General features: G+C 43.3%; 1 protein-coding gene across 13 annotated transcripts in view; it reads right to left on the bottom strand.

Annotated features, from left to right (window-relative positions):
• SH3KBP1 (SH3 domain containing kinase binding protein 1) overlaps window positions 1-21,645 on the bottom strand; it is a 355,843-nt gene that overhangs the window by 78,800 nt on the left and 255,398 nt on the right. For all 13 annotated transcript variants that reach the window (XM_017953930.3, XM_021933130.2, XM_021933128.2 and 10 more), the window contains one exon: window positions 1,895-2,002. In XM_017953930.3, the coding sequence (XP_017809419.2) occupies window positions 1,895-2,002 (108 nt within the window). The remainder of the gene's footprint in view (window positions 1-1,894; window positions 2,003-21,645) is intronic.

The raw sequence follows: 21,645 nt of genomic DNA, 5'->3' as shown, positions 1-21,645 counted from the left end.
AGCTAGAGCCTTCCTACCCTCGTGGTAAACAGCAATTATAAAGACTGGAACAGTTAATCTGTGTGAGGCATTTACCAACTACTAGGCACCATGTTTAAGAATTTATGTGCATCATCCCAGTAAATCTTCTCTCAACACGTTGACAAGGTAGGTACAATTATTCTCATGATTTTATGGATGAGAATGCAGAGGCTTGGAGACATTCAGTGACTCGGGTTTGGCTACAGAACAAGTAAGTGACAGAGCCAGGATTCAAACCCAGATCTATCTGATGCCACAGCCTAGGGTCACAACCATTGTACTCTTTGTAATGTTTGCCATCTTCATTCCTGTGTCCTACTATTTCAAAACATTTCCTATGCAGTCACTACTAAGTGTTTAGTATCTTTTCTTCTCAGTGACTGATTTTGTCAAATGAAAATCCTCTATTGCTACAGTCATCAATAAAAACATTTCAAGTGATTTTGCTTGGTGAAAATTTTCCTTATTGAATGATGAGCTCTTCTCTGTTGTGTGAATTTATTTCCCTCCTAAAATATGGGGGATGGGGGAGGAAACCAGAAGGTGGGTTGTCATCACTTAGAGAGATACCTGCTTCTATACCAGTGATTCCTATACTGTAATATGCAAACAAATCATCAGAGAACACTGTTAAAATGCATATTCTGATGCACCAGGTCTGGGGTGGGGTCTGCGCATTTCTAACAAGCTCTCAGGTGATGCTGCTGTTGCTGGCCCATGGATCTCACTTTAAGTATCAAGAATCTAGGAAACATTAGGAAACAGAATCTAGATTCTCTAGAACCCGAACTCAGACTCCAAGAGAGAATAACAGGTGTGGAAAAGAACATCCTTCACCTAAACAATACAAGAAAGAAAGCAATCAAAAAGCTTACAAAGTGTGGCTAACTTAGCCTTTAAACCAACCTAATGGTCTACGGGCCATAATCTTGGCAGGTGCCAACACCATCTAGCTTCTTAAACAATTACATCCATTCATCAAAGCAGCACAAATTCCATTAAATGCTACTTTAGTATCCTTGGCAACGAAGCCACAAGCACTGTAGCTATCCTTCCCACACCTCAGCCCTACTGGAATGGTGCCATGGCAAGATCAGGCTCAGCACCGTCCAGTAACAGAGTCCCCATGGGCATGAAGTGGGTGGAGGCTGGGAAAGGTGGGCAGAGGCCATGCAAAAGCCTGGGCAAAGAACCCTGAATATGGGATTGCTGCCCCCTTATACTGGAAAGTGCTTCTAACTTCCCAACATTTCTTATTACATCGTCAGCAGGGAAACAATACACCTAGAGTGAAGCAAACAGAGATGGAGTGGCTGATTTAAACAGTGGCATGGTCAAATGGGCTCCCACAACAAAAGAGAAACGGTGGATGAGAGCTGTGTATATACTCATATACGGATATGTGTGGGTGTACTCACACATGTACACATATAGTGTAGAAAGATTAACAGGCCTCACCCTGCATCCTCAGCCTTACAATGTGCTTTTCAGCCACTTCCACAACACCAGCTACTTTCCCACCCCCAAGGACCATGGTATGTGGGATGCTGCTGGCAGTCCACTTATCAAAAAGAGCACCTAAGGTTCTCACAGTTTATTTGGGTGCTGAATGTGCCAGTGCTGCAACGAGTGCTTTACACGCACTATCTTGTTTATGTATGCAACAACCCCAGAGTAGAGATCGCTGTTGCCAGCTAACAGATGCATCCTATGATGAAACTTGTTACAGAGTATATGGCAGCCGAGGGCTCAGAATCTGGGCCTGTTGAATGTTCAAATGTCAGTGCTCTTCAACATTACACCAAACTTCCCCCATCCGAAGTCCCAACATGGGAGCCACAACTCCGCTGAAATCAAAGCCAGGGAGACTTACATTCCCTTCCTTTTCAAAGTCCGATGGAAGTAACTTCACGAAGTTATCTGGGAACACGCCTCGTCTGCCATTCAGCTCTCCTTCCCACCAGCCTACGTCGATGCAGTCCTAGAAAACAGGAGAACACAGAGTGAGAGATGGGGGAAAGCAGCCTCCAGAGGGGTCTAACACCCCTTTTCAAGAGAACAGAGGCCCTTTCCTGGAGGTCCGTGTTAATGAGACAATGGTTACCAAGTCAGCATAAACCCCAAAGTCAGAGGGGAAAACAAAAGCTTAAGTCCTCTTAGCATTGCCGGCCGGAACTCAAAACCCAGTGCTGCTTTTAGATGCACTGAATCAATAAGGTCTTCTTTTTTCTTTCTTTCTTTCTTTTTGAGACAGGGTCTCACTCTGTTGCCCAGGCTGGAGTGCAGTGGTGCAGTCTCGGCTCCCTGCAACCTCCGCCTCCCAGGTTCAAGCGATTCCTCCATCTCAGCCTCTCAGCAGCTGGGATTACAGGCGCGTGTCACAATGCCTGGATAATTTTTGTATTTTTTGGTAGAGACAGGGTTTAACCATGTTGGCCAGGCTGGTCCTGAATTCCTGACCTCAGGTGATCCGCCCACCTCGGCCTCCCAAAGTGCTGAGATTATAGGCATGGGCCACTGCACCCAGCCTTTCTTTTTTAAGGATGGGAGAATACGTGTTTTCTTCATTTTAATTTTACTGAAATAAAGGTATTTCATTAACTGCAAATATGGCTTAGAAAATATCACATGCACAAATGTCCTCTGTGATTAGTCTGTCACAAAGCTTGTCAAAATTTAAAAAAGGCTTTGTGACAGTCAGCCAACCAGAAGAAAAATCATACTTTACACAAGCTCATTAATGCACTGCTCTCCTTCACCTTCTCCTTTGGATGTTGATGGCGCACAGTTGCCATCGTGAAAATCACTTCCTCCACCTTACAGGACACAATGTTGGCATCTTAAATGAATGAATAATGCTCTTCATTCTTCCAGAGTGAACTTGCTTCCCTTTGGATAATCTCTATTTTGTTCATTCATTCATCAAACAGTTATCAAGCATCTACTTTGTGCTGGACACTGAGCTAGGTGCTAGAGAAAGGACAATGAGCAAAAATGGCAAGAGCCTGGCCTTTTTCATGAGCCTAATGGCCTCGTGGTTCTCCTGGGCACACAACCTCATGCCACAAAACCACTTCTAGTCTTTCCCATTTTCAACTAGTTGGAAGTCCCATTTGCTGGAGTTTTATCGTATGTCTCACATTTGTCCTCTGAGTCCAATTCTACTTCTACCACCGGATTCAGGACTCACCCAGCCTACTGTAAACCTCCTCACTTGGGCAATGCTTCCTGCCTAGTATATGTATAATATACACACCACTGTCAAATATGAAATTCCTTGAATAAAATCCCTATAATCAGTAAATCTCCATCCCACTTCAGGCATCCTGACCCTGCACCTGCTTTTTGTCCTATAGCAGACTTCCAAGTTGTGATCAACAACTTTCAGCTAAAGCCCAAAATGAGCAAAGGCTTTCCAAAATACAAACAAAAAACCCCGCTGGTAACACAGAAGGAAAGCAAGAAGGTGATAGAGAAAGGGAGGAGATCATGTTCAGGGCCCATGGAGAGCCCATGGTCTCCATGACACCAGTGGGATTAGAAAAGGGCTCAAGTACCAGATGTGCGGCTGGTTCAAGGCCTTGCTGCAGGGCCCTGGGAGAGCCATGGCTTGTATGGCTCATTTGTACCTTGTTAGATCATACATTCCAGCAAGGTGAGGGAACACATCTGATTTTTCACCATTATACCCCTAGCCATGTACACAATGCCTCATATAATAAGTATTTGTAGAATCAATGCAGACTCTTTCTAGCCCTGAGAGTTCTGCAATCTCCTGCAGTCCAATACTTAAATTACTGTAGAACAGGATGGCCTCTATCTGCCTAAACTCATAGGGATTCTCTATAAGTTAGCATAAGGCCCACCTCAGATGGGAAGTAACTCATCATCACCTTCCACTGTCCCAGTGGTATGTTACAAAGATAAGCTGACCCCTTAGAAGAGAGTGCAGATTTTGGAAACCAGTCCTTTGTCACAGACCATAAATTCTAGCCCCAACCAACAACAAAAAAACAAAGACCCTTGAAGCATCAAGTTCAGATTTACCCAGAACAAAACAAGAGTCCAAAAGTCTTTCAACATGAAAAGATGCTTATCTTTCTGGAAAAATGACAGTGAGAAGTCTAAGTAGATAGTCTGGTCCTGCCCATGTCACATCACCCCCTGAAAACTAGCATCAGTCTCCAAAGAAGGGACTTGTGAACAGGAGTAGTGGCAGGATTTGGTGGCTCCTGAGGTTCTTCTGACCCTAGGATGTTACAAACATCATCCATGATACCAGAAAAACTTACGAAGGGAGCTGGGAGTAGAATTTCTTTCACCCTAATTCTTGGAATTAGGTTTCTTCAAAACTCAACTTGAAACTCACCTTTAAGAAACTGACTATGATGAATGCCTTTTCTTTTCTCTAATGCTCAGTACAGTGTTAATTTGCACTTAATGATACTCAACTCAACAAACATCTATTAAATGCAAAATATATTTAAGCTCTGTGAGCATCAAACCTTAAACATACAGATATAGAGAACATGATCTCTAACCCCAGGGAGCTTAGAGATGTATGGGAAAGACAGACATACAATATTATGCAAGGTCCTTTGGGTAACAGGTATCAAATAAGTGCTCTAGTACCAAAAGAGGAGAGAACCATTAACAGTTTTTGCAATAATCTGAAATCTTTTCATGTGTGAATGGTTTGCTTAGGTGAGGACTGGTCTTCCTCTCACATTCATTTCAGGTCATCTGATACAGAACTATGCCTACAAAAAGCATTAAAAAAAACTATCTTTTTTTTTTTTTTGTGGGGAGACACAGTCACACTCTCATTATCTAGGCTGCAATGCAGTGGCATGATCTTGGCTCACTGCTTGACTTCTTGGGGTTCAAGCAATCCTCCCACCTCAGCCTCCTGAGTAGCTGAGACTACAGGCACATGCCACCACGCCTGGCTAATTTTCCATATTTTTAGTAGAGATGGGGTTTCATCATGTTGCCCAGGCTGGTCTTGAACTCCTGGGCTCAAGGGATCCATTTGCCTCAGCCTCCCAAAGTGCTGGTATTACAGATGTGAGCTACCACACCTGGCCTCAAACTTTCTAAACAGTGTAAATCCATGCTTCATCTTAGTCTTACGCAAATAATAACCCAAGAACCTTTTTTGCTTCACATGTGAGAAAAACAATACAGAAAATGTTAATAAGCAAAAGCCCATCCAGAATAACTTTTTTGTTGTTGTTGCTGTTGGGTTTTTTTGGTTTGTTTGTTTGTTTGTTTGTTTTGAGATGGAGTCTCACTCTGTCGCCCAGGCTGGAGCGCAGTGGCGTGATCTCGGCTCACCGCAACCTCCACTTCCCTGGTTCAAGCAATTCTCCTGCCTCAGCCTCCCAAGTAGCTAGGATTATAGGCATATACTGCCACACCCAGCTAATTTTTATATTTTTAGTAGAGACAGGGTTTCACCATGTTGGCCAGGCTGGTCTCGAACTCCTGGCCTCAGGTGATTCGCCACCTCGGCCTCCCAAAGTGCTGGGATTATAGGTGTGAGCCACCGAGCCCCGCCCAGAATAAATTTAGAACCCATACACTTCTGCGGGAGAAAACGGTATATAATGACATTGTATGTCTCATGTTTCCCCTTGGTGATGACTGGCTTGGATGACCCATCTACATTCTGCTTCTTAAGGAAAACACTAACAATGCTACTCATTGCATAATTCAAAGAAGAGAAGGAAAGCATGAAGGGAGAACACAATATGTCTAATTGTTCTGATTGGTACAAGAATAAACACAAAGCCCATGGATGAGATAAGCACAGTCAAAAGAGAAAACTGCCAGTGTAATTTAGTGCTACTAGCAGAAGCAAAAAAAAACAAAAACAAAACAAAACAACAACAACAAACAACAAAAACAAACAAACAAAAAACAAACAAGAAAAAATGCCAAAAAAAGGAGTCTGCTATAGGACAGAAAGTAGGCACAGGGTCAGGATGCCTGGAGTGGGATAGAGATTTACAGAGAAGCAAGGCATTTTTTTTTTCCCCCAGCAATACAAGCTAATTTAAGGGAAATAGGAATAATTTTGACAGCAAAATGAGAAGTGAAAATAAGTTCCTCTTCAACAAACCAGACAAAAGAACTAACCTTTTGATGGCAGAGATGGAGAGACTTGTATGAGGGCTATGTTCTCAGAAGTATAAAATAGCAGCAAATTCTATTTATTTGTTTGTTTGAGACAGAGTCTGCCTCTGTTGCCCAGGCTGGAGTGCAATGACATGATCTCAGCTCACTGCAACCTCTGTCTCCCAGGTTCAAGCGATTCTCCTGCATCAGCCTCCCCAAGTAGCTGGGATTACAGGCGCCTGCCACCACGCCTGGCTAATTTTTTTGTATTTTTAGTAGAGACGAGGTTTTTTGTTTTTTGTTTTGTTGTGTTTTGTTTTGAGGCGGAGTCTCGCTCTGTCGCCCAGGCTGGAGCGCAGTGGCCGGATCTCAGCTCACTGCAAGCTCCGCCTCCCGGGTTCCCACCATTCTCCTGCCTCAGCCTCCTGAGTAGCTGGGACTACAGGCGCCCGCCACCTCGCCCGGCTAGTTTTTTTTGGTATTTTTTTAGTAGAGACGGGGTTTCACCGTGTTAGGATGGTCTCGATCTCCTGGCCTCGTGATCCGCCCGTCTCGGCCTCCCAAAGTGCTGGGATTACAGGCTTGAGCCACCGCGCCCGGCCCGAGACGAGGTTTCATCAACAGGGTTTCACCATGTTGGCCAGGCTGGTCTTGAACTCCAGAACTCAGGTGATCGGCCCACCTCCGCCTCCCGAAGTGCTGGAATTACAGGCGTGAGCCACAGCACCTGGCTTCAATTTATTTATTGAGAATCTAAAATGGCTCTCAAACCTGGCTGCACATTTAGAATCACCTGGGAATTAAAAAAAGTGCCAATGGCTGGGCTAGACTCCTAAAATGTGCAGGATAGGAGAGGAATCCAGGGGAGAAAAGAAAACCATCATGTCCTTGTGGGGCTCCCAAGCTCAGAGTCTAGTGGGAGAGGCAGACACAGTGAATCAGAATGGCACAGAAACACTGGCAGAAGTGCTAGGCTGAATTTACAAACAAGTGGGACCAAGACAAGCTGGGCAGCCAGGAAGCAGAGAACAAGGGCAAGAACTGAGGTAATGAGAAAGGTCAAGGGCAGACTTGCTGAGCGTAAAGGAAGAGAAGAGGGAGAGAGGCAAGTTGTGCTCACAGAAGAGAATATACAGGAATTAGAGCTTGGAACAAAGTCCGCCCCTCCAACATCTACTGAACAGTGATATGAGGCGTGAGGCAAGACAGCACCCACTGAGTGACAGGGGCAGAAAGGAGGGGCAGGTGATCAACCACTTGTGAGACCTGACTGCCATCAGGGTGGAAGTGGATGTCCCCAAGGAAGACGGTAGGAGTTGAGTGAAGGCAGGACAGTGAGGCAATAGCTGACCACTGAGGAGAGAGGTAATGTGGCCCAAGTACTATAATTTGTTTCCAAATCCGGGGTGCCCTTAATAAATTACACCAGGACCCCAGGCATAACTCAGACGACAGTCACCTTCATGGAGTTTTAGACTCTAATACGAATGAGAAAGGGCATTGTAGGCCGGTGAGGGGATGAACTCTGAATGAGGTGGGAGGTAGAAATAAGAAAAGGAGCAGCATGTAGATGAAGCTTCCAGAAAGCTGCTGTTTAGACATAAGCTCTATTAGCATGAACTCAGGGGAAAGTCGACCTAAACCCTTAGCAAGAATATGGAAAGAAATCATATTGCTGACATATCATTTTGACTCTTTCAAACTCAAGTCCTTAAAATGGCCAAAATGGTTTCTCTCTGCCTCAACAGCAGGGAGATATTAGGGTAACATATACTTTTCCCTATAAAATGCAAATGATGTTTTTCCTTCTAAGGAACGAATGAATAGAGCATTAGGTGTTCTGTAGTCCAGCCTCTATGTTCTGCTCCATCTCAGGTTATCTACTCTCTCCTAGCACACTGCTTATAACAGGGAACTCACTTTGTCACAAGGGAGCCACTCCTTATTTTGCCTGACATGTTCAAGTGGAACTCAGAGAGAGGTGGAACAAAGCAAGCATGGGCCATGTGACATTTAAGCTGTTCACTAGTGACGAAAGCTCCCTGGATCTCGGTTTCTTGACACATGTGAAAATCTTTGCAAAGTATAAAGAGTGACACAAGAGCTGGTTGTTGTTATTGTCATCATTGTGATTATATGGCCTGGTCTGAATCCCTGAGGGATAATGTGACCAGGAGAGCTGCTTAATTACACTCATGTGCATTTGTCACGTGACCCAGCACCATCCTCGAGTGCCAAGGAGCCACTCCTAGTCCTTGCTGCCTCGGGTGAAACCCCCTGGCAGCAGCTCACACACTTGGAGGGGGGCCAAGGGGAGGGATGCCAAGGCCCCGGGGTGTGTCTGAGGAAGGAGGCCTTGCCCAGACTTCAGTATCGGGCCTCAGTCTGTTCAATCTTGCCAGCATGGCCCCGTGTAACCTGGCCGAAGCACTCTACACAGCTGACAGCAACTCCCTGACATACAAGCTGTGGGCACAGAGAGGGCCACGTGAGACCTGGTGGGTCTACCTCTAGTCTAGGCACTTTAAATCTGTACAAAAGACAAACTTGCCACCTAGGTTGTACATTGGTTAACAGAATGAGCTACAATCTCATCTTGGGCTGTTTTGTCAAGAGTACAAAGCCATATACTAGATGAGTGGCTCTCACACCTGGCTGCACATTTAGAATCACCTGGGAATTTAAAAGAAAATGGTGATGCCTGGGCCAGACTCCATACCCATTAAATCACAGTTTGGGGGTGGGGAATGGGCACAGGAAATCAGTGCTTTTACGATGGCCCTAGGTTTTTCCAGTGTGTAGACTGAGAATCAGTGATTTAAGATGGGCGCTTCTCACGCTTTAATGTGCATGCTTCTCACTTAGGGATCTTATAAAAATGCCAATTCAGATTCAGTAGGTCTGGGGCAAGTCTGAGATTCTGCATTTCTAAGAGGTTCCCAGGTGATGCCAATGCTGCTACTCCGTGGACCATACTTTGAGTCACAAGGTTCCTGAAAACAAAAAGCTCCTTGAAAAGGAGGATTCTTATCTTCGCACCTTTGTCTCCATCTAATTCCTGCCATAGTGCCTAGAACATATCAATTCTGAATAAATGTTGACTGAATAGATGAACAGCCCAATCTTCCTCCAGACTGTTGTTCCACTTCTCTCCACTTTCAAACATCAGAAGTGAGGTCAAACTGAACAAGGGGGAAGCAGGTATAGAATTACTACACAAAGGAAGTTTCATCTATATGATCAGGCTTTACCTGCTGATCTGTTCTGAATTTATTATTTATTCAAAATTGTGGCAAAAACTTTAAAATTACCCCAAAAAGGTAGGCCACATTTTCTCAGGCACTGTAAGTGTCTTCTTTGAGTTCAAACGGGAACATGCAGCTTAGAAACAGACATTTCAAACCAGAAACTGAAAACATGAAAATGGGTTCACCACTTGATGCAAACGAAAAAGAAATGTATTCTGCTCAGTCACTTCTGGTGGTCAGCTGCCCCCAGGCTCCCCAGTCCCAATTTCCCAGAAGTTATCCAGCATGGCTGTTCTTCATGACCTTCTCTGATGACTGATATATCATTTGAGGAGAAACTGAGTGTTGGACGATTTGGATGAGGCTGTTAAGTGAGCCTCAGCATGCCCCCAGGGGGCCTCACACCCTCAGCATCCACCAGCAGTATGGAAACAGACATTTAATATGTGCTAATGAACGCCTTCTGCATGGAGCTTGGGGGTGGGGGCTATTGAGCGAAAGTTCCATGGAAGCCGGAACCCAGCAGCACTCATCTCTGCCTCTGCTTGTTAACACCTCCCCAAGAGATGCAATTATTCTGCATGGCTGGGATTTCTGCTCAGAATTTTCTACATCCCCATAAATCAGTTACTAAAGGAGGCTCAGTCACATATCATGGTTTATAAGGTAACAGGAAAAATCGAGGACTACACTGACTACTATTCAGTGTCAGAAGCAATGCCTGGCAGAACACAATTAAAGAGAGAAGCCTGAGGAGACAGTTGTAGGGACAAGCTCACTCAAGAAAACACTACATTCCAAATGCCAACATCACAGGATAGTCATTCACTCTTTTTTTTTTTTTTTTTTGAGACAGGGCCTCACTGTGTTGCCCAGGCTAGAGTGCAGTGGCACGATCATGGCTCACTGCAGCCTTAACCTCTCAGGCTCAAGCAATCCTTCCACTCAGTCTCTCAAGTAGCCAAGACTACAGGCACACGCCACCATGAGTGGCTGATTTTTAAATTTTTTGTAGAGATGGGGTCTTACCATGTTGCCCAGGCTAGTCGCAAATTCCTAAACTCAAGTGATCTGCCCACCTCAGCCCTCCAAAGTGCTGAGATTACAGGTGTGAGCCACAACGCCTGACTGGCAGTCACTCACTCTTTTGTAATACAATGAAGTCATGACCCAGAGTTGAACTACTTACAAAAAATTAGCAGGCAACAACCTACAGGCTTTGCTATACCAACTTTTGCTTTTTTTGTTTTACATAATGTATAACTAGTAACAAAAAATTGGGTGGATAACACACAAAAAAACAGTAAACACATTTCCTCTTGGGCATGCCAATATTAACTGAAGCAGGTATCAACGCCTGAAAACAGTACTCAGAAACACCCCAATGTCTTCTCCAAGCCACCTCATATTTTCCTGCTTCTTCATAGATCTAGTCATTTGTGATTATATTATCTCAATGACTGTGCATGCTATGTTGTTGAAAGACTGGATTTTGTTGTCTTCCCTGCAAAAGTGTTGAGTTCTGCTATGGTAGGCAAGTTACTTGCAGGTCAGCTTGACCGGTCAAGGCTTGATTTTTAGGCTTTGTTACAATGGGTCTAGGGTAGTGCTGTTCCTGTGGCCAGCTTTTCTGGGTTCTCAACTGGATGCCAGAAGTGTTTAGCACCTCGTGTTTTTCTACTCTGCTTAGCTAGAACTCTAACATCTCCCATTACTGGTGGGATATCCACTCAGCTCACAGCCCCTCCAAGTTCTTATTCTCTGCCAGGCCTAGTGGAGTCTTGCCCTACTGATGCCTGGCTTAGTATTTGGCCAAAGCATCTAGATCTATACATTTCTGACACTCTTTCCTTGTGTAGCTCATTCTTTTGCAGTTCCCTGCCCTGAAAATTTGAGCCACCCCAGCAGTCCTGAATTACAACTTGTTTCCTCTATCCAATAAATGAGTTTGCTGCTCTTTGTTTGGGCTCCACTGCCCTGTGCTGCAATTCAGAAAGTGCCTCTAGGTAAAAAGCCAGGGTTGATGTAAAACTCACTTTTATGCTTCCCTTGTCTCCAGGATCACATCCTTGTGATATGTATTGTCCAATGCCTAAAAACAGCCACTTCGTATGTTTTGGCCAATGTTAGAGTTGTCTATGGCAGGAAGAAAAGTCTAATTACCCTTTACTCCATCGTAGCTGCAACCCCAAGTTGTATACTCCCTCAAAAAGATTGTTTCTTTAATTAGACTGGACTTTTTCATTCTAGATATAATAGAACTTTCAGCTCTATCTTTAAAAGTCTGAGCTATTTCAAGGTCTAATTCCCAAAAGAAGTCCTAGAGAAAGAATGTGTGAAATGAAGATACATACAAGGGTTTTTAATTATCCTGGAGTTTCCTTTGCCAGTCATATGTTCCTTTCTCTAACAAGGAAGGTGAAGTATTCCCTAAGGTAAAGTAGAGCCACTGTTGAACATCTTTATATAGAAGGATAAATACATGCAGTAAGTTAGTGCCACCTAGCTTTTTTCGGATAATGGCACACACATAAAATAGTAGTATTTTTATGACATACTGCTGGAGGCCAAAGGTTGTTGAAGACCATCAGCCCAGAGGGGTGATTCCAGCCACCTAAGGCCCTTCCCATCCACCCAGGAGAGCTGAAGAAATCACTCTCCTACCCTCATAGCACATAGATTAGGAAATGCTACAGAAGTAACCTTTGAGTTCAGATGTCATTAAGAAATGAAAAAAAAAAAAAAAAACCTTAAATCAAATCTCAGTCCCCAGTAAGAGAACAGGACTTCCACAGGCATTCAATATCACAAAGGCAGGGATCAGGAAGGCCCGTGGGGATTTTCATAGAAGATAACCAAGGGCAGAGGCCCTAAAGGCCTCTGTGTGCACAGTATGTTTTCCTCTTAGAAAAAGATGTTTCTAGGGCTGGGCGCGGTGGCTCATGTCTGAAATTCAAGCGCTTTGGGAGGCCAAGGCGGGTGGATCACGAGGTCAGGAGTTCAGGACCAGCCTGACCAACATGGTGAAACCCCGTCTCTACTAAAAATACAAAAATTAGCTGGGTGTGGTGGCACACACATGCAATCCCAGCTACTCAGGAGCCTGAGGTAGGAGAATCGCTTGAACCCAGGAGATGGAGGTTGCAGTGAGCCGAGATCGTGCCACTGTACTCCAGCCTGGGTGACAGCGAGACTCCGTTTCAAAAAAAAAAGAAAAAGAAAAAAATGTTTCTATCTGGAGCCTCTTCAGAGAACAGCACCCAACAGATGCTGCCATGTTGGCCCAACTCCAGGGTGACCATTCATATTTGGTACTTCCTAGAGTTGTGGAACATGGGTATATATATAGTTTGTACACAAAAAATATATCAGAATTATTTATTGATTTCATAATTTCCTTTGCAACATATGCAAGCTTAAGTCTTCTAAAAAATGTTTATGCTTTAGCCTTTTTTCTAATTGTGGAATGAAGGAACATTCTATTCCCATAAGTCCACTTCAAGGGTCAGTAATCGGCTGGGCACAGTGGTTCACGCCTGTAATCCCAGCACTTTGGGAGGCTGAGGTGGGCGGATCACTTGAGTGTAGGAGTTTGAGACCAACCTGGACAACATAGCAAAACCCCATTTCTACAAAAAATTAGCCAGATGTGGTGGTATGCCTGTAGTCCCACATACTTGGGAGGCTGAGGTGGGAGAATCACCTGAGCGCAGAAGGTCAAGGCTGCAGTGAGCTGTGATCACACCACCACACTCCAGCCTGGGCGACAAGAGTGAGACCCTGTCTTAAAAAAAAAAAAAAAAAATCGGGCAGGAGCAGTGGCTCATGCCTGTAATCCCAGCACTTTGGGAGGCCAAGGAGGGCAGATCACCTGAGGTCAGGAGTTTGAGACCAGCCTGGCCTACATGGCAAAACCCCATCTCTACTAAAAATACAAAAATTAGCTGGATGTGGTGGCAGGTACCTGTAATCCCAGCTACTCGGGAGGCTGAGGCAGAAGAATTGCTTGAACCCAGGAGGCAGAGGTTGCAGTGAGCTGAGATCGTGCTACTGCACTCCAGCCTGGGCAACAGAGCCAGACTCTGTCTCAAAACAACAACAACAACAAAACAAAACAAAACAAAACAAATCCAAAAAACAAAAAAACACAGTAATCATGTGAAAAGGAGATCCTTATATAGACAGGACCTTCCCAATGTCCTCGTAAGATGGCTTTAAGTTATTCCAAGAGATGTTAACTATATATAAGGGCAGGTGAACAAGTCATACACAAAATACAAATTATTAAGGTAGTACTTTCACATTTTTTTCCTGTTCATTTAAATATAATCAAGTATGTGGTTGGGTGCAGTGGCTCATACCTGAAATCCCAACACTTTGGGAGGCCAAGGCAGGCGGATCACTTGAGCTCAGGAGTTTGAGACTAGCCTGGCCAACATAGTGAAACCCCATCTCCACTAAAAATATAAAAATTAGCCGGGTGTAGTGGCACATGCCTGTAATCCCAGCTACTTGAAAAGCTGAGGCACGAGAATCACATGAACCTAGGAGGCAGAAGTTGCAGTGAACCGAGATGGTGCCACTGTACTCTAGCCTGGGCGACAGAGTGAGACTTCATCTCAAGGAAAAATAATAATAATAATAAATAAAATTAAAAATAAATAAATAAATAAAATCAAGAATGTAAACTTATATAACAACATTTTCACAGAAACTTCTCATTTTGTGGGAAAGTTGCTAGGGACCTTGCTAGGTCATTTACATTGAGATGACCACTTAATCTGAAATCTTAAAAGCTATTTCTAATAGCACCTTCAGCTCATCCATAGCACATTGCTGAATGTACAGTCTACTCCTCCAGGATGTGCATCCTATAGCTGAGTTTTTACCTTCATTTATGGTTTAGAGAACTGCACTGACTCTGCATCTAAATACATGCTTTTCTTTCATTAAAAGGATGGTAGATACGAGAGAAAATCATTTTGCTTCACTGGTAGATAGTGGCGTTCATAAATCATTTTTTATTATTATGTTTTAAGAGATTTTCTTAGCTCCTGCACCACTTCTAAGAGATACAAAGAAAGCTTTAAAAAAAGAGAAGGTGGTATTCTTCACTCCACAGATAAGGACTGGGAAGGAACAGGAGGCGAAGGGCATAGCCATGATCATTTTGAAGGTCAAGAACATTGAAGCCAGCTGCAGCAACTATTAGTAAATTTCTAAATTCCTATCTTCTACTTCCATTCTTCACCAGACAAATCCACACTTCTTTTAAGAAATTCTTCTACTAGGAAAACATATTTCTTAGCCTGAAAACTTGTTTGGTGCCTTTTAATCTATACTTAGCTGATTTAGCTTCTAGGCCTGTGCAGTGAGTAAAAAATACAATTCCCAAGTCAAATCCAGGCCCTCGGGCTGCTCAGCTGAGTCCAGAACAGACCAGTGGAGTATGGCTCTGTCTGTCTGCCACCACGGGGGAGAAAGGGCACGGGGCAGGAAAAGGCTCCAATGTGACAGATCCATGTATTACAAGAGGTATTCCCAGGAAGACTCAGAATGAAACCAAGGTCCTTCAAATCCACGCAATTACGTAGTAGGCAATTACTTACTGAACAGTGGGGCTTAGATGGCCTTGTAGGAAAAATAGACTAGCCAATAACATTCTCTCAAGAGTGTCTTTGCAGAGCAAGTTTTTAATTTTGCTGAAGTTCTATTTGGCAACTTTTTTCTTTTATGGACTGTGTTTTTGGTATCATGTCTAACAACTCTTTTCTCCTGTCTTTAATAAATAACTTTTGATGTTTTATCTTTTACGTGTAGATCTATGGTCCATTTTGAGTTGATTTTCAGGTTGGGTTGTTTTTTTGTTTTGTTTTGTTTTGTTTTTGCCTATGGGTGCCCAATTTGCCAATACCATTTCTTGAAAAGATTATCCTCTCTTAAATTGTCTTTGTATCTTTGTTGAAAATTAATTGGCTGGATTTTTTTATGAGTCTATTTCCAGATATTCTATTTCAAGGGCCAACAAACTACAGCCCACGGGCCAAATCTAACCTGGCACCTATTTCTCTATGGTCCACAAACTAAGAATAGTTTTTACATTTTTGAATGTTTTTTAAAAATCAAAAGAAGAAGAATATTTCAAGAAATATGAAAATTATATGACATTCAAATGTAAGTGTCCATAAATAAAGTTTCATTGGAACTCTGCTATACCCATTCATTTACCTCTATGGCTGCTTTTGCTCTTAAATGGCCGAATTGAGTAATTGTGACAAAGAATGCACAACCCACAAAGCCTGAAATATTTATTCCCTGGCCCTTTACAGAAATTTGCCAAACCCTGGTCTAGGATATGAGGATCCTTATACGTATCCATGCAGAACCTCAGGGAATCTCTCAATGCCACTATTTAAAAAATACTGTAAAGATAGAAGCTTTAAATAGAAACACTGAAAGCCCTGAGGAAGGCAGAAAAAGAATGCATTTAATAGCTGGCTACCATTTCCAACTAGAAATAAAATATAAAAGCCTTAATCAAAACTATTCTTAAAAGGACCAATTTTACTGCACTATACAATTAACTATAAAATGAGAAAATTTTAAGTCTAAGATCTCCATGAGTCATAAACTAAGAAATAATATTTGTAATATGAAGATGACAGGTTAATGTCATGAATATAAGGTATTTTTATAAAAATCAATTGGAAAGGATGCATAAAATGTTCGAGCTTGGTAATCATTTTTTAAAATGCAGAATTAGAGCCCAAATCACATTAGCAGAGATTAAAAAGAATGATAATATCCAGGGATGACAAGAATAGGGAAATATATTTGCACGCACTCCTGTGAGGAGACTAAATTGGCACAATCTTTCAGGATGTATCCTCAATATGCCCTCAAAATGCACCAATACAGTGTTACATTGAGCAATTTATCATCAGGAAATAGTAACTGCTAACATTTATGTAGCAGCTATTAGGACCCAGGCTTTCTAAGTACTTTACCTACTTTATCTCATTTAATCTTCACAACACCAGGATGTAGGTACTATTATTACTCTCATTTCACAGATGTGAAAACTGATACACACAGAGATGAGTAACCTGCCAAGGTATCACAGCTAGGAGGAAGTGGCAGAAATGTGCACAAAGACTGTTAAACAGGGTGATGACTATGTGCAACATGGTCTAACACAAATTAAAACTGGAAACAAACTAAGCATAAAAGAGGATTGTCAAGGGCCAGGCCCAGTGGCTCACGCCTGTAATCCCAGCACTTTGGGAGGCCAAGGCGGATGGATCACTTGAGGTCAGGAGTCTGAGATCAGCCTGGCCAACATGGCAAAACCCCATCTCTACTAAAAATACAAAAATTAGCTGGGTGTGGTGGTGCAGGCCTGTAGTCCAGCTAATCAGGAGGCTGAGGCACAAGAATCACTTGAACCCAGGAGGCGGAGGTGGCAGGGAGCCGAGATCATGCCACTGCACTCAAGCTTGGGCAACAGAGCGAGACTCTGTCTCAAAAAAAAAAAAAAAGGATTTTGGTACTCTTTCCATACATTAGGATTCAGGATGCTAAGAAATAATTTACCCATGCTGCCAAGGATAATCATGATGTATTTTGGACAAAGAGGGTTATTACAAAATAGTGTATATAATATGATCCTATTTTTATTTTAAACTATAATTATGTGCACATATGGAAAAAGTCTGAAAGAAAAATTGCTAAAATATTAAGAGGTATGTGAAGGTGGTAAGGTCACCAGTAATTTTGATTTTTCTTTGTATTTATTTGTCTGTTTTTCTCATTTTTTTTCCAAGAGTAGGTGTTATTTATACAGTTCTAAAGTACTACTTAAAAGTGTATCCCGCCAGGCGTGGTGGCTTATGCCTGTAATCCCAGCACTTTGGGAGGCCCAGGTGGGCAGATCACCCAAGGTCAGGAGTTCAAAACCAGCCTGGCCAACATGGTGAAACCCCATCTCTACAAAAATACAAAAATTAGTCAGGCATGATGGCAGTTGCCTGTAATCCCAGCTACTCGGGAGGCTGAGGCGGGAGAATCACTTGAACCCGGGAGGCGGAGGTTGCAGTGTGCCAAGATCACGCCATTGCACTCCAGCCTAGGCGACAGAGTGAGACTCCATCTCAAAAAACAAACAAACAAAAAAGTGTATCCCATGCCACTTTCATCTCAGAAGCCTTGTATTTTAATAAAATACAAATATGAATGCAAAGAGCTTTGAGATACTGAACAAGACAGGAGTTACACAACTATAATACATTACTTTCATCCTAAGAAAAGCTAAAATAAATCAAGGAATTTCAGGGGAAGTACTGACCTTAATTTCAGGACAGTTCAATATACCAAGAAAGAACATTCAGTTACCAGACATTTGTCTTTTCATCTTCTTCTAATAACTTATCATAGCAATAACTATGATTTAACCTTTAAAAAAAATATTGTGCGTGTAAAGACAGAGTCTCTCGCTATGTTGCCCAAGCTGGTCTCAAACTCCTTGGCTCAAGCGATCCTTCTACCTCAGCCTCCCCAAAGTGTTGGGATTACAGGCGTGAGCCACTACACCTAGCCCTGTGATTTAACCTTTATGTTTCCAAAGCACTTTTAGACACAACATGTCATTTAAGTCTCAGAACACTGCTATCAGAGTAAATATAAATAGAAAGGGTGGAGACAGAAACAGAAAAAAAGGGGGAATTTCTCTAATTCCTTAAGATACCTACAGATTTTTTTTTCTGTGTGTTGCAGAGGGGAAAAAAAACTGTCCCAAGATGGGGGATTACTGATGTCCTGCCATTTAAGCACAGCATTCTGCAGAGATATGACAATTATGTTGAACAAACACAGGATCTCTTTAGACAGTTTTATATAATTTGTGTAGGCATATGAACCTGGGAATTTACATCAGCCGCAAACTTATCTGTCCATGATACAAAGGAAAAATCTATAATAATGGCCATCAAAATGTTGGGGTGGCATTTCATCGACTGTCTACTAGTAAACTAAAAAGATATTTTCTCCCACCCCAAGCCCTATGTTTACCATCCTCAACTAATTTAAAACTATGTCTGTGTGATGGTAATGATTCTTCTCACTGGTCCCAGTGTCCTGGCTACTTATAAAAGAAAGATGAAACAGCAACAAATTGTATTCCTTTGGATTTCAAATGCTCTGAGGAGGGGATACATTGTGACTTCTGTCTAGAATAAGGACATAAGCAGTCTAACAAGATAGGCCGTGCTGCAAGAAATACATTCTATGACATAAATGACTCATTTGCTCAACACTGACATTTTCCAAATGTCTATAAACCCAGATGATCCCAGACCTATGCTTAACTTCTTCATTCACTCATAAAACAGGTCCATCTAATGGGTCTGTCAGCATGTCATCATCTTCAGGGTGACACCTGCTAATTTACTCCTCACCCTTGGAACCACATTTAATCCTACCACTTGAGCTCCACTAAAAGCTTCAGCAGTTCAGAGAGAAAGGGTCAGGGCCAGCAATCGATTTAGCTGATTGGCTTTCTGCCTACCAAGCTAAGGATCTTGCTTGAGATTCCTAAGGCCACTTCTCTTTGTGAAGGCAACCTTATTTCCCTGTGGGGTGGGAAGCAAGGAATTCTGAAAACATTTTTCTCATGAATACATGTTTCATTTCATTAATGAATTAATGGGAGGGAGGCAGGAAGGGGAAATAAACATTAGAACAAACAAAATAACAGAGTTGATCACAGAATATCTTAGGAAGGACCTCAGGACTCCCGCTTGCCTTTTTTTTTTTTTTTTTCCCATGACAGCAAGTGGAAAGCTAAGTGGCAGCCAGGCTGGGAAGAAAAGAGGAAGGAAAAATACTCTGGGCATAGGAAGAAACTGGAAGAAAGCAGTTAGGGAGGTGGGCCTCAGGCATAAAAAGAACCAATGTCAACCCTGAGCTGAACTCATCATTCCCTCTGCATGGACCATCATTTCACTCCTTTAGAGGTGACAGTGGACTCATACAGTCATGGATGATCCAGAAACCACCACAGTGATGTTCTGACCCTAACAGATTGGAAACATAGATTTCAAAATGCAAGCATCAGCAACAAAGGATGGGGTGATGGTATGGTAATATTGTTTTTCTGGTAAGTAACAATGATAATGTCATTACCTTAGAAAGGAAACTCCACAGACACTTGCCCTGGATATCCAGTAACAATGAGGACTCTCAATGAGTAGACAAGAGTCACCTCTGGGAGTGACTCAGCCGCACAGGAAACACGAACTCCACCCACAGATACCACCTTGTCCAGCCCCCAAGTTCCAAGAGCACTTGGCCCAGGGTCAGCAGACGCCTCTGACCTGGCTCAGACACTGACTTGCTGGGAGTCCCTCGGGAAAGCTGCTTCAGCACTCTGGGCCTCTGCTCCTCCTCTGTAATCTGGAGAGAACACACATGGTCCCACCTAATTCCCAGGGTTGCTATGAAGATGAGGGGAGATGCTGAGCTCCGGGCAGACTCCTGAGGAAAGGGGAATGGTGATGATGGTCCTGGGCTCTTGCTGCCAGTGGTCCAGAATCCTGTGCTGGGAAGCTGTGGTCCTGGAGAAAGATCTAGCTATTATTAAGTTAATTAAATGTTCAACTGTTGTCTGGGACAGGAGGGAGGAAAACATGTTGAGGTAGAGATGAAAGGAGCGGTTCTAACTGTGCCCTCACAGCATGTCTAGCTCCAAATACTTGGGGTCCCTACAAAGAAGCAAAATTCCTGGTTTGAATTTTTGGTTCACCATTGTATCCCAGCATTTTGCACAGCTCCTGGCACACCACAAATATTCTTCAATGTATGAATGAATGAATGAATGAATGAATGAATGAGCGAATGAACGTTGTGAGGGGAAGAGGACAGGGTGCAAATTAAAATCGCTGTCAATAATCTTCAGTGGATAATCCTCATGGTCCAAGGAAAGATGACTGTACTACTGTGTTGGGGATGCCACTAACAGTCCTTAGCTAATATTCTGGGTCTCCCCTTTATCGTGGTTGGGGGCACAGGGTCTCACTCTGTCCCCCAGGCCTGAGTGCAGTGGCACAATTATGGTTCACTGCAGCCTCAACTTCCTGGGCTCAGGCAACCCTCCCGCCTCAGCCTCCCAAGTAGCTGGGACTACAGGAACACAGCGCCACACCTGGCTAATTTTTGTATTTTTTTGTGAAGATGGGGTTTCACCATGTTGTCCAGGCTGGTCTTCAACTCCCAGGCTCAAGTGATCCTCCCGTCTCAGCCACTCAAAGTGCTAGGATCACAGGCATGAGCCACTGAGCCCAGCCTGGGTCCCCTCTTTCTCTAGGGTGTGTCTATCAGTTTCCTTCCATGAACATTAATGCTCGCTAATATTGCCTCTGTCCCCTTCCCTCCATCTCTACGACTCCATGATTTTGACCAATAATGTTAGCTTTCTAAGCGTTGATCTTGATGTCATCAAATAGGCTTAAAACAATGAAGACATGGGGGTTGGGTATGCTTTAAGGGTAAAGACACAACTACCCAAGGAAGACTGTTTGATAAGAAACACCTAAAGGTCCTTATTTACAAAGGGATCACGGAGGAAGCCTTCCCTCCTAGGTTAGCAGGAGCTGTGAGGAACAGCTGTAGCTCTGAGGCCAGGAGGCTTTGGCCAAGAGTGGGAACATGGCCCCACTCCATAGCTGGGCTCATTCTGCCCCAAGCAGCAGCAGCCACAGCATGGGACATCTTCCAATGGCCATCTCACCCTTGCAGCTGAGCCCTGGCATAGCTCCTGCCAAGCTGCCCTCAGCCCTTCTCCAGGAAGCTTCTCCAGTTGGGAATGAGACCCAGAAGCTTCGGAACCTTTTCAAACACACTCTGAGCACAAATCAGGCAGGCAGGGATGGGGGCGGTGGGAACACAGACGCGGGAGTTATTTTTGAGTGACTGGAAATAAAAGCTAAACACAGGTGTGTTCTTCACGAGTGGAAATGTTCCCAAATTCACAAAAATTCTTTATAAATAAACTAGAAAACAAACCATTCAGGTTGCACATTTCCTCCTGGTTTCCAGGGACACACAGAAATAGTTTGGGTCTTTGCATATTATTTCAGGAACTGCAGAGGGTTTATACACACCCACTAAAGGTGTCTGACTCATTTTCTAGAAAGCCACATGAACTGACAATCTAGGGCTAAAAATGAGGGCAAAGCCTGCTCTGTGACTCCCGCAACAGCAT

This window comes from Papio anubis, chromosome X (assembly GCF_008728515.1).
Source record: "Papio anubis isolate 15944 chromosome X, Panubis1.0, whole genome shotgun sequence".
Lineage (NCBI taxonomy): Eukaryota > Metazoa > Chordata > Mammalia > Primates > Cercopithecidae > Papio > Papio anubis.
The sequence above is the reverse complement of the archived record's forward strand: the minus strand, read 5'-3'. Positions and strand labels throughout refer to the sequence as shown.